Source organism: Nesoenas mayeri (assembly GCF_963082525.1).
Source record: "Nesoenas mayeri genome assembly, chromosome: 2".
NCBI lineage: Eukaryota > Metazoa > Chordata > Aves > Columbiformes > Columbidae > Nesoenas > Nesoenas mayeri.
In genome coordinates, this window is record NC_137543.1 from 30,995,658 (window position 1) to 31,009,202 (window position 13,545).

Consider the following 13,545-nt stretch of genomic DNA (forward strand, 5'->3'; position numbering starts at 1 on the left):
CGGGGAAGATGGCGGAGCTGGAGCTGGGGCAGCACTGTGGGGTGCCGGAGTGCCGGCAGCTCGGTAAGGGAGGGCGTGTCGCGGTCCTGGCAGGGTCGCGGAGACAGGGCTTGGCCTCCCGCGGGCCGCCACTGTGGGAGGCTGGACGGCCGGGCCGGGGACGGCGGTGAGGGGGCTGTAAGGGGCCGGTGCCCATCAGGGCGGCCTCGCACGGTGTATCGCCAGGGCCTGTCGTGTCGGTTGTGTCACCGGGTCTTTCATCCCACTGTTTTTCCATTCCTCACCCTTGCCTGCCCTCCGCTTTCTCAGGAAAAGATGTTTGTGACAATGTAACCTGTTAGGAAGAGGCAGCGAAGCTGCCGGCACTGAAAGCTTCCTGATGGGCGCACTGGGTCTGGTAGCTGCAGTGACTGAGATCTTCGTGAGCTGAGCTGTGCCGCCCGGTTGCGTGGTGGTGCATTGAGACCAAATCTGAAGGATGGAGAACTGGAGCAATGGCCGGGAGGTGGGCATTCGCTGCCACTGGTGATGTGGCCGAGTTCAGCAGACAGTGAAGTGGTTTTATTTGCAAGAATTGATGTGGTACATGGGGGGATGTGCAGAGACTTACAAAGTATGTGCAGTTTAAATACACAAGGACTGTATGTGCGCTATGAAGGAGGAGGGTCATCAGGACTGTCAAATGGAGGAGATGCTGGTTTTCTGGAAGGGATAGCATCTCCAGTTGGCAATCCATATAACAAAAATGTAAAATATCCAGTGCTCCAGTAGTCATTAGTGTTCTGAGTCGTCTCACAATAAATTTAGTATTTAGGATAAATGGTGAGTTTGACGGCTAACCAAATGTTCTAGTTTTGAAGTCTGATACTGAAAAAAAACCCCAAAACTAAAGCATAATTCTGGCTTTTGCAATGTATCTAAATATAATTTACCTACTCAAGTTCTTCAGTAACACTAGAGGTGTTAACAGTGTAACTGTGTTACAAAAACCCCTTCTAGGTACTGTGTAGATGCAGTTGCTAAGTGTCCTTGTAAAGATACTGGCCCTATGACATAGGTAAGCAAAAGTTAATTGTGTGAAAGTTAAGCTAGAAACTACTAGCAAAACAACAACAATGTTGTCTAACTGAAAACAAATCTCTTTGTTTCAGATTTTCTCCCCTTTGTATGTGATGGCTGTTCAGGTGTCTTTTGGTAAGTTCATAGAGTATCTAGAGTTGAAAGGGACCTTAAGGATCATTGAGTCCATCTCCCTGCTCCTCCTGAAGCTAAACCATGTGACTAAAAGTGTCATCCAGATGCTCCTTGAACTCTGACAGGCTTCATGCTGTGACCACTTCACTGGGGAGCCTGTTCCGGTGACCAACCACCCTCTCAGTGAAGAACCTTTCTCTAATGTTCAATTTGAACTTCCCCTGACGTAGCTTCATTCCATTTCCTTGTGTCGTGTTGCTGAGATCACCAGCTCCTTCACCGCTGCCTGCCTGGAGGAAGCTGTAGGCTGCCATGAGATCACCACCCCTCAGCACTCTCCAAGCTGAACAAACCAAGTGAGCTCAGCCTTTGCCTTCAAGGCTTTTTTTTCACTGTCTTGGTTGCCCTTCTCTGGACACACTCTCTAATAGTTTCATGTCCTTATATTGAAGCACCAAAAACTGCACACAGTACTCGAGGTGGGGCTGCACCAGTGAAGCGTAGAGTGGGACAGTTGCCCCCCTCAAACAGCCAGCAGTGCTGTGCTTCATGCATCCCAGGGCATGGTTAGCCCCTTCTGGCTGCCAGGACACACTGTTGATTCATATTCAATTTGCCATCAACCCAGACCCCCAGACCTCTTTTTTCAGGGCTGCTCTCCAGCCTCTTGTCCCCTGGTGTGCCTATATAACCAGGATTACCCTCTCCCAGGTGGAGAATCTGGCACTTGCTCTTGCTGAATTTCATACAGTGAGTGATTGCCTGGCTCTGTAGTCTATCCAGATCTCTCTGTAAGGCCTCTCTACCCTCAAGGGAGTCTGCAATTCCGCCTTCTTAGTGCATGTTTGATTTGTGCTTACAGATACTTTATAAAAACATTAAAGAACACTGGTTCTAAAATCAAGCCCTAGGGAACCCCACTGGTGACTGGTCACCAGCCTGATGTAACCCTGTTTGCCATAACTCTTTGAGCTCAGCCCATCAACCAGTTGCTCACCCAACATATCATGGACTGGTCTAGCTGGATGCTGGACTTTCTATCCAGAAGGATGCTGTGAGAGACAGTATCAAAAGCTAAAATAAAACACCACATCTACTGGCTTTCTTAGTGCAACTAGATGGATTACCTTGTCATAAAAGGAAATTAAGTTGGTTTTCTGAAGAGATCTCAGTGTGACAGTTGTGTAGACCTGAATGTTGTGTGAAACATTCTGTGACTCAGTTCAGGTTAGTTAAAAAATAAATCCTCACACTTGCCACATTTTTCTGGAGCAGCTGTTGCAGAGCTTTGATATCAGTGGGAATATTTCTAGAATACAGGTAGATTATTTTGGAAGCCATCTAGTTTGGACCCTGTTCTGTACTGTTTTGTTGGGTTTTTTTTCAGAGTGAGGGGGAATATTTTTTATTGTAGGAAAAAAAAAAAAAGTTTCTTCTGATGTTCAGATCAGGCTTGTACTTTGATTTACACTTCAGATTAGCAGAGGGCAGCTGAGGTAACCCCTGATAAACTGAGGGCAGATTTCACTTTAACATCTTAGAAGCTTTGAAGGCTTTTATGCTGTTGTGATTCCAAAATCCATTAAAACAGACAACCTCCAGTTGCTTTGAGCTGAACTCTTAAACATGCTAATATTCTTATTCTCTTTAAATAGTTTGTTATCTTGGGGCACAAGTTCCAAGAGGTAAGTGTACACAATCAGGAAGAATATGATCAATCCATTCAATCTGTGAAATGCAAATAAGTTAGAACAAGTTTTGGAGAAGGTTAATTATTTAACTGAAGTGTTCCATGATAAAAATTTTCATATCACTTAAATGTTTTGACATGCAGCTTTCTTTTCCTGAAATGTGATAACTGATAACAGTGTGATATTTTCTTCTTTTGCCGCAAAGCCTTCAGCACAGGAGCCGGGATGCTCATGGGTGTTCTGAGGTAATCTAGTAATATATGACTACCTTAAAATTGAATTTTGTGCAACTTAACTGTTTATTTTTTATTAGATAAGTACGTATAGTATATAAATATGAATTATTTAACTGAGAATGTGACAAGCTGAAATAAATGAATCTACTCTTTTTTTTCTGCCTGTCGGAAGTAAATTGAGTTTGAGTAGGATGATGGTTCTTTTTCTAACTCTGAGCTAAACTTAACCAGGACACAATTAGAAGAGAATTGCTGGACTAGTTTTGTCTGTAGAATGGAGAGCTAGCACAGTTCTTTTGGAAAGCGGGGGTGGTAACTTGGATCTGTAATATCTGTTCATTTACACATAATATTTTGTACTAATATCTAGGTGAATATAAGAAACAGTTCCGTGAAAACAGATCAGCACAGATCTTACCCATGCTCATACAAGGACTGCAATGGAAAAGAGCTTTTGCCAGTTATATGTCCCTACTGTGAGAAACATTTTTGCCTACGGTGAGTGAAACAGGGTGTTAAAGCATCAATAGTCATTCATTAGTGTATGGAAAAGGTAATACAGGTTTTACACTGTTGTTTACAGACACCGGCATCAGTCAGACCATGAATGTGAGAAACTGGAGACGCCACAACCTCGAATGGTTGCCACCCAGCAGCTAGTTAAACATATTATAGGCAAGTATGGTGAGATACATACTCTACAGTTTTCTTCAGAAGGCTATTTGAGCTTGTGACCAACTCTAAGGGTTCAGGTTTGACCAAATAAGAAGAAAGGATGGGAGTTCCTTGTTTAAATAGCCATAAACTCACATGTCAGCATGTAATACCATTCACCTGGACTGAGACAAGACAACAGCAGCATATGTCTATAAGGAGCATTTTTAAAGATTAAATGAGACTCAGGTTTCTTTCAGAACTCTTGTCTTGTTCTCATTCTATAAGTACTATAACGTAATTAATTGTACTGAGCCATTATTATTTGCATATTAATTCATGTGCAAATAATGCTTTGGGTGTGCTTGCCAGTCTGCTGGGATTACACCTATACAACCAAGATGGCAAAAAAAGTGAACCTACGGTGTAATGTTTTGCAGCTTTTAAACAAGCTGTAGGACAGGAGAGAGAATGAACAGCTCTGCTTAACTGAGCAGTGGGATTATGTGTAGAAAGGATGACTTGAAACTGTTGCTGTATTAATGCTGTGATGGTCACAGGTGTAGAAACTTAAGAACTTGTATCTATTTGACTTTTACAACCTGTGTTCACCTCATGATAGTGTTGATCTGCTTCTCAATGTAAAGGAGTTCTAAAACTGTCACAATTTGTCATGGCCTCAGGAGGATATGGAAGGGACATGAAAGGGATGGAGATATGAGGCCCGACAGGTTAATTCCAATATGTGTTCAGGAGACAGTCTGAATCATCACACTAACAGGATTAATGTTCTTCTCAGATTCTAAAAAAAGTGAAGAAGCAAAAAGCAAAAAACTTAAAGGAGCAAAAAACAGTGAGAGAGCAGCAAAAGTGGCATTAATGAAACTGAAAATGCATGCATGTGGGGACCAGTCCTTGCCTCAGGTCAGTCATGTTTTTCAATAATTGAATTCCCAAAGGAAAATGGCAAGTTTTGTAAATTTCTTGTTCTTCATCTAGATCCTTCACTTGGGGTTTGGATTTAATTCTTCAAACCCATGATCATTTATACATATGTTTCAGCTTGGCACGCAAAAATAATCTCACTAGTATTGTGGCTGTTAAATGGTGTCTGTGTAGAGTTTGGAGCAGTTGGGGTAAATTCATTTATAGCAGAAATATATTTGCCTGCCATACGGCTGTCACCCAACACTGCAGGGACAAACAGGTTCTTTTGGGGATCCTTGGCAGAAAGACAACAGCATTAAGTTGTACTTACAATTAAGGGTTTATTATCTTAACAGACTTTGATGATCAGCATAGCATAGACTTTTATGATCAGGGTACTACAAATTTTTTATAATCGGAACTGTTGTAGCACAATTTTATAAGTAACATAGGACAGAATTTTATAGCACAGCTTAGCTTATGGTTCCCAGTCACCTGGACCCTTTGCAGATCAGGTCAAATTTTAATACTTGGCTTGCAGTATCAATATCCCACTCATCATCTAGACTTAAAACATGTAAAAGAATACAAGTTTCTCAGTCCTGGGAGGCAGCAGATGGTGGTGGAGGTGTCCCTGGCCACTGGGAGATCACGGGTTTTGCAGTCCAGCAGCAGTTCTGGTCCAACTCCCAACTTAGAGGTTGTAAGTGCTTCATTTTATGGGCAGTGCTTTGTGTGCTGCTGCGCTCCCTATTCTGTGACAGGGTCATCACCACCAGGTTGGCTGGTGCTTGGGGCTTTCAAGGACAGTAGGGAGGAGAGTAGTTGGCCTGGTGCCCAGGAACCTTGAGGCTGATAGGGAGCGGGAGGAGTAATCTGCCTGGTGTGCAGGGTCTTTAGGGCCATCAGGAAGAGGGGAGAGGGAACAGATACGTGGCCATCATGGTTGCAGAGAACATCCGTTTGCTTTATAAAATAGTGTTAGTTATGCTGACCTTATTACCAGAGGTCAGGAGCAGGGTACCAGTCACATATGGCAAACCCATCTGAATGTGATGCTTTTCATGCTGGATACCGAGAGGTTCCTGACACAGCCAGGACACCATTTGCACAACTATGTACCAGTCAGATTGAACCCATCTCATATAAAACTGAGCTTTGTGTTCTGCAAAGAGTCATTCTTATTTCTGCTACTCAGATGTAGCAGACATTTCTGGATGAGGTATGAAGTGCCTGAGGTCAGTTGTTCCTGCCTTTGAGTTGGAAAAAGGTTATGACAGTTGCTTCCTGTTTCTTTTAGCCTTTAATTTATTTGATTTTTGAAGTATTTCACAGACTCCTTACGGTTTTTCACTACTGTGGCCAGCCAAACCTGGTATTCAGGCCTTTTCCAAATATCAGGATTATGCTGGGTTTAGAGACAAATTGATTCTTTCATCTAGGGTTTCACTTAAGATCTGTACTTATTCATCCTCTTAAAAGGCCTGTATTAAATAACTTTTCACCACATTATGTTGGAACACACCAAATTTAGGCCTGTTACATTGACTTTTATATACTGAAATAATACCGTGATAATACTGAAAACATTCTGTGTGATTGTCTTATTGTTAGGTGTTAGTAGAGTACGTTTAATTATTGTTTTTAAAACAACTACAGCTATTCTATCACTGAGTCCTCTTATGAGCTTCTTTGTTTGTACTTTGTCATGGTCACAAATTGGATAACTTTGCTTAGGCAGAAATCCTAACACAAAGACATACCTGTAGCATTCTGCACAGATAGTAGCACTTTATTAAAAGTGTGCTGGAGGGAAAGTGATTAATTTCAAATATTGTGTAACATAATTTAAAAAATCCACCCTCAACATAGATTTAGGAAAATTTTAAGAGTTGCTTCCTAATTCCAAAGCCAGTAAGCTCTAAAAAGTGTAGCACAAATTACTGTATGCCAATTTCTCGTACTATTCATTTTCTCATTTGGGTGTTAATTGTTTAATCATCTAGAACAGTGATATGTCTAACACTGATAAATTAATCCTGTTACCCTTCAGCACTTCTCTCTATTTAAATTGCTTCCTAGACTCCTTTTAGCAGTCTTCTGCCCACCTCGGTCCAGTCTGGAGACAGACTTTTTGAGTATGAAGTTTCTTGGATGCATCTTAGACATATTAGTTCTCTCATTGCTATAGGGAGAAGATCGACACATTTGTCTTGGAGGTGCATGGAAAATTGACAGGTGCCAATAAGCACAAGCTGCAACATGTGAAATTCCAATTGGATAATAGGAACAAAAATCACAGTGAGCGTGGTCAGACTTTTGAACAATGTGCTCTGGAAATTTGTGGAATCTACATCTTTGGGATATTCAAAACTTGACTGAACTTGATTTGAAGCAATCTGATCTACCTTTATAGTTAGGTCCAGCTTTAAAATTCCACCTGCTTTGAGAATGGTTTTGGACCACGTGACACCAAAGGTCCTTCCTGACATTTCTTATTCTACAGATCAGTAAAGTCAGGCTATCTTAGAAATACCTTTTCTCTGACCTCTTTGTTGAGATTAGCTTTCTGCAAATGATTACTTCTTTTGGTGTCAGACTTATGTGTTACCCTTCTGGACAATGACCAGGTTAAAACAGGAGGGCCATGCTTCCAAAATAGTGTCAGTTATTGTGTTCCTGACTGACCAGTATTTTTTGGGGTATGGCACAGAAATTCCAGGAGGCATATCCCATAGTTTAGGGATGCAACGGTTAAATGAGCTGTTTTGTGGAATAAGTTCCAGTGAACTGTAGGAGACTGTCTCATCCTCCGTGGAACTGGAGGAACAACTGTAGGAAGGTGCCAGAGCACTGATGGCTGTTCAGTGATGTTAGTGTGTGTCCCTAAAAGGATGGCTCTTGTGTTAGCTGTTGTACAAGTTGTGGTCATTTACATTTTAGCAAGATTTGGGTCCTGCTTCTCTTGTCCCTTTGTAATATATACTACCTTTGCATTCCAGTTAGAGACATTACACTGATGCCAAAAGCCAGCACTGCTTATTTAAACCCAGCTTTTTCTCCCCAGGGCAGGCATTATTGTCTAGTAAACCCAGGGCAGACACCTCTTCATGTCTGTCTATATATGACAGTCTAGCTGTAAGACTCTGGCAAAAGATGTTCTTTCCACCTTTCTGAACTTACTGTCCATTATGTAGAATCATAAAATCAGAGAATTATTTAAGTTATAAAAGACCAAGTCCGACTGTAAACCTAGTACTGCGAAGTCTACCGCTAAACCATGTTCCTGAGCACCACATCTACATGTCTCTTAAACAGCTCCAGGGATGGTGACTCTACCACTTCCCTGGGCAGCCTCTTCCAGTGCTTCACAACCCTTTCAGTGATTAAATTTTTCCTAATAACCAATATGAACCTCTCCTGGTGCAACTTGAAGCTGTTGTGTATGTGCTTGCAGCTGGAGGGGATTGGACTTGATCTCTGTCACTTGTATTATGCAGTAAAATGGGACCTTGGTCCTGCTGGAATAGGAAACAAGGTTCAGTCAGTAATTTGGGGGTTGAAGTTTAAGATTTTACTGAAAAAACTATTAGATGTGTATGACTGGAATTATGCATTTGTTCTTCGAATAATTTGTTTCTTTTTCATGTTTTCCTAGACAGAAAGAATTTACTTTCAAGTATTTTTACCAAAAGGCAACAAAGAGAAAAGCAAGCCCATGTTCTTTTGCAGTAAGTGGAGTATTGGCAAAGTAGTAGATTCTGCAGCTTCCTTAGCAAGCCTTAAAAATAACAACAACAAATCAACAGCCCAGGTAAATCAGTAATAATAACAAACATCTTCCAGGTTGTTGGGGTTTTGTTTTGGTTTGTTTGCTTATTTATTTGTTGGTTATTTATTGGTTATTTGGTTTGTTCATTTTATTGGGTTATATTTACCCTTTTGTTCCTCCCTCACCCTGCTTCTTGCATCTCAGGCAAATCTTGATATTAAATTTTGCGCTGTTTGTTTTACAGAAATTGAGACTATGCCATACTGCCTCTGGACAAGCCTTGCCATTTGAGCACACATTGGAAACATGGCTATCTGATAAAGAATATCCATTGTACAATGGTGGAAATATAATTTTGGAGTATCTTGATAATGATGTTCTATTTATAGAAGATACGGAGTCATACTTTAGTTAATCAGTAAATTACCACAAACAAAAAAAAAAAAAATCAAAGGTATTTTTAGAAGTGTGGTATTCAAACCAAATCCAGTTTTCTTTTAAGATCATTGGTATGCCACAATCTGTCCTCAGCTGTAAAAACACAGTTCACATCAATTTCTCAGTTGCATGACTGACAGAATTATGTTCTGAAAGGAAAATTAGTTCCTATAATAACTAATATTATAGATACTCACTTTCTGGAATAAATTATTGCTTTGTTCAGCTGTATAATGTCAATGTTTTCTTAAATTTAATATATATATATTTTGTAAATGATAGGAAAAGTATGTATTAAAATAAAGAATTAAAATGTAAATTTGCAGTGTTTCAGTTCTCTGAAGAAACACTTTATGCTATTACAGAATCTTTTCTACATCTCCAAGAACAGTTGTCTTGTGTCATTGTGTGATTAGGTGGGAGCTAAAACAAGAACTTAAAATATCCTTTTCTAATTCTTGTGTAAAAGAGGAAGAAATATAAGAGAGGAAAAAATACAGTTCAGCTAGAAGTATAACATTAAATGGTTTTCTGTTTCATCCTGGCATTTCCAACCTTGGGTATCTATTGCTTCCTCTTCAGAACTCATGGACTTCAGCAAGATGGACTTCAGATGTTCTGAAATGGTTGTTTACAGTCATGGTTCATAAAGAAGTTACACCTGTGGTTGCATAAGTATGACCTGTAGAATTAATGGCTTTCTCAATTGTCAGTGTCTTGAAATTTTTTGGTACTTATTAGGAAGATTGTTCAGAATATCAGTAGTTGATGTGCTCCATATTTTTTATATCTTTTGGCAGATTTCAAAACTGGATTGTAAATTCAAAGTGAACACAACAAGGAAGAACCACAAATTATTTTTATCACATTACAGGTATTTTGAATTGCTGAAACATAAAAATGTGTAATGTTGCACACAAGTATTAGGGCCAGTGCTCTCCTAACCATATGTTCTGATGTATAAACTTTCTTGAATGGGCCTGTTACAATCTAAACTCATTCTGCAGTAGCCTTGAGCCTGTCTCTGTTTAAGCCAGAGGAGTAGAATGCTTTCATCTATCTACAATTATTTAGCCAATGTTCTTCAAGTGGGAGGAGCTGGGAAGGCAATTCTGTAATGACAGAAAGGACAATATATGAATGGGTGCAAACAGAAAGCACAAGCACAAGCTCCATGTGCAAAGCTGTATTGTGTTTTTTACCACTGCATGGTCCTGTGTAGTGTGAATGAACTACTGAGGCAAACCTACTCATCAGATACTAAACTGGCTAGCAAGGTTTTAATTTGCCATCAGCTGCAACATGTAAGGTGTGATGCATTGCTACTGAAGTGACCTTGTGGCTTGTGATTATGGTGCAGCAGTCAGACAGAGGGGGAGAAATCTCTGTTTCCCCCCGACATACTGCTAGATCAGTGTTCACTCCTCTTTTGACAAGATTGAAATGAGCTCTTTTTCAGGCAACTAACTTCATGTGCTGTTCTCATGTTTGCAAGGATGTTCCAGTTTGTACATGCAACATGACTGAACATACTGAGCAATGCCTGGAGGTATAACTGGGCTACAGGGTGACTGTCTATGTCAATATGATGCATTTCAGGGACATTGTCCTGCCATTGAAGGGCATACACAGAAGAAGGGACAAACTATGGGGAGAGCAAGGCACGTAGGGCTAAGGAATATTGCTTGTCCTGTGAGAAATTGAGTTTTGGTTCAGAGAGCTGACCTAAGGCAGTGAGGAGTACTCAGACCTGCAAGTGGAGGTGGACACTACACCACAGTCACCTGGGCATTCTCAGATCTGGATTTGGTGATGTGGCTGATTCAGCCACAGTGTCCACTGAGAAAAACGCTGCAGGTTTTCTTCTTAATACCTTCTTGCCTAAAGGGAACCATTGTCCACTGGCTGTAATGCTACATTCTGGTTCATTTGTAGCAGTTGGAAAACAAACAGATAACCATGCCTGACATACCCATTTTAGATACAGCTGCAATTAAAGAAAAAAAAAAAAAAAAGGAGTCTGCCTATCATCTTTTTCAAAAGGTACTCTTGAATGGCAGAAGGGTAATGTGGTCTTGTTCCAGAGGCTGTAAAGTGTCATAGTCTTTTGTACTACCAAGCAGTACACCTGTATGACAACTTAGAGATACGTGTAGGTTCACTATATGTTCACTAGACTTGCATAAACCTCAGAAACATCTCACTAAGCATGTCACACTTGTTTTTATTTTGTTTTACAGTACTCCATACTGTACTTTTAACATGATTTGGGTATTGATAAATTATTTTGCTGGATGCACTGTGGACATCACAAAAAGGAGGGTGCTTCTGGTTTCCATAAAGGGTCTTCAGTGGCTGAATATTTTGGAAATCTTTGGTTCCTGACAGTGGGAAGTACAGGGGCATTTCTCCACTTTTCCCTGCCTATCTCTTCAGCTGTTTGTCATCTCCCTTTCCAGCCTAAGAGGAACAGCTCCCTTTTCCAGTTCCCTTTTCTCTTACTATTTCTTTTCTCTCTTTCCTCTGCAATTCTCTCTTCACCTTTCTTTTCATCTCAGGCTGCTGTGGTAAGGAATACACCATCAGGGGCCAACTATCACTGTCAGATAAGTGAGTTGAGGAAGAGCCCCAAACTGAACTCACTCCCTCTGTTGCTACTGAAGCAAGTGGAAAACGCTGCTACAGAAAAGGGTCATTTTTTTTCAGAAAAAAATCCTTACTCGTTTCCTGTGCCCCTGATTCTTCTGCCCTATTTTGCAGCAAAACATTTAAAACAACATTTTTTGTGGATAGGGCAAAGATAGATGTGGGATGCAAGAAGTAGATCTCAAAGATTTTCCTGGGAAGGCTGCTTTCATCAATCGCCAGTTAATGCTAAGGGCTAACAGTCTGTCAATGACAGTACAAATATGGCAACTCACAGCTGATAAAACTCCAAAAATCTTTCACATTCACTTTCATCTTATTCCAGGAATGTGTCTGGGTTTGTATGTAGAAGCTCATTCCACTCAGTCTTCAGAAACTGCGAAGCAAAACCAAATTAAGCTAGTCTGACATAATTGAAGAGAGGTGAAAACTTGTCCCAATCAATGATTCCAGGAACAAAAGCAGAAACTTTCCCAGAGCTTCAGTATCTTGCCTAGGCAGGAATTGCTCACATTTTAGTTGTTTAGACTCCAGCATATCTTTATGTAGCATATACAATTTTTTATTTTTCTAAAGCTTATTATCTTAGCACATTTTCACAGGGAAAGTTCAACAACTGGATTGGGGGGGGTGGGGAGTAGGGGGAGGGGCAGGAAACCAACAAAACACAAAATAAAAAACCAACTAAACAACCATACTTTGGAGGAGACATCTGACATTTGAAACCATTGTTAATTTTACAGGTGTGCATTTAGAAGTTGCTGAACTGTTCCAATTCAAAGTTAAGAAATAAAATGTTAAACTCAGCTCTAGTAGATGCAAAGAAAATGCTTGCAAAGTTACCTGAGAAGATGAATTTGTCAAAAGAAATACCTAGTGATTTTATAATAAACAGTACTTTCAGCCAAACTATTAAAATAGGTGAATATCAAGCTTTTTGGTTGTTATATCTGTATAGTAATTTTAGAGAACACACAAGGTCAAGGCTTTGCAAACATTTTACCACCGAGAATGCTCTTGGTAGCAATTCCTGTCCTTGTTACAGTTCAAATACTGTTACAAAATTGCCTGGCATATTATTGTGATATACATAACAGACTTCAGAAAGCATTATATTAACATCAAGAGCTCAGTTTTGCTTGGATATGTGACTTAGATCGGCTGGGCAAAGCTGTAGCAAACAAGAAATAGTATGTCACACTAAGAAAGCAGGCAGTAATCTTCCATACTTTTATTTTCATCCGTTTCCTTTTGTGTGTCTGTTTTAGGAAGACAGAAAAGTATGTGCCCTGGAGCATGATCAGTCTGGTTTGAAGAGTTTTACCAACAGATCACCTCCCTTCCTCTTGCTTGTCAGGTGTCACATATAATAAACCTCCCTGCAGATCAGTTCTCCTTATAGTAGCCTCTTACATGAAATACAAAATTTCCTTTCAACTGGAATGGAAATTATGGTTTGTGATAAGGATATTATTACACTTATGAGGAATTCCAGGCATTTCTGTTTGTTTTACTTTTGCTGATTTTAGGATTAATGCAGAATTTGAAATCCCCTTACAAAGCATGTAAAACACTTGCTATAATGTTAAGTGTACTGTTAATGATGTCAAATAAGCCATTTTGCTTAATACTGGTGCAGTCCAATATAGTTTGTTCTGAGGCATATTTGGCAAAAAAAAAAAAACCAAACTGAATCAAAGCCAAAATGCCTCTTTCAATTGGCTCTGTGCTTTTAGTTTAACCTCATACAGAATGACTTCCACAATAATTAATAAAACCATACCCTATCATCTCTGTCGTTCTTTAAGGACTGTGAATACTTTAAAAAAAAGGCTTATGTGACTACTCCTGTTTACAAAATGGGAAGAAGGAAACATGAAAAGACACAGTGACTCGTCCCACGCAACAGCCCCACTAGGAATGGAAACCATATCTCGGATGATGTGGAAAGAAGGACAAAACTACCCCTGTTTGGCCTTGAAGAAGT

General features: G+C 40.1%; 1 protein-coding gene across 2 annotated transcripts; it reads left to right on the top strand.

The window, feature by feature from the left end:
- On the top strand, positions 1-9,135 carry ZFAND1 (zinc finger AN1-type containing 1). Of its 2 annotated transcripts, XM_080339589.1 has the most exons (8): positions 1-63; positions 1,152-1,194; positions 3,091-3,130; positions 3,492-3,619; positions 3,705-3,796; positions 4,575-4,699; positions 8,361-8,516; positions 8,719-9,135. In XM_080339589.1, exons 1-8 carry the CDS (start codon positions 9-11, stop codon positions 8,887-8,889), a joined length of 810 nt encoding a protein of 269 aa, XP_080195715.1. In that variant the 5' UTR covers positions 1-8; the 3' UTR covers positions 8,890-9,135. The 2 variants fall into 2 exon arrangements, with proteins under 2 accessions (XP_080195715.1, XP_080195716.1); XM_080339590.1 differs by lacking the exons at positions 1-63; positions 1,152-1,194 and adding an exon at positions 1,231-1,550.
- Positions 9,136-13,545: the final 4,410 nt, after the last annotated feature.

Coding starts and splice junctions, on each gene's coding strand:
- ZFAND1 (XM_080339589.1), top strand. CDS start 9: ATGGCGGAGCTGGAGCTGGGGCAGCACTGTGGGGTGCCGGAGTGCCGG. Junction 3,620..3,704: donor GAGAAACATTTTTGCCTACG/GTGAGTGAAACA, acceptor TGTTGTTTACAG/ACACCGGCATCAGTCAGACC. Junction 3,797..4,574: donor GCTAGTTAAACATATTATAG/GCAAGTATGGTG, acceptor TGTTCTTCTCAG/ATTCTAAAAAAAGTGAAGAA.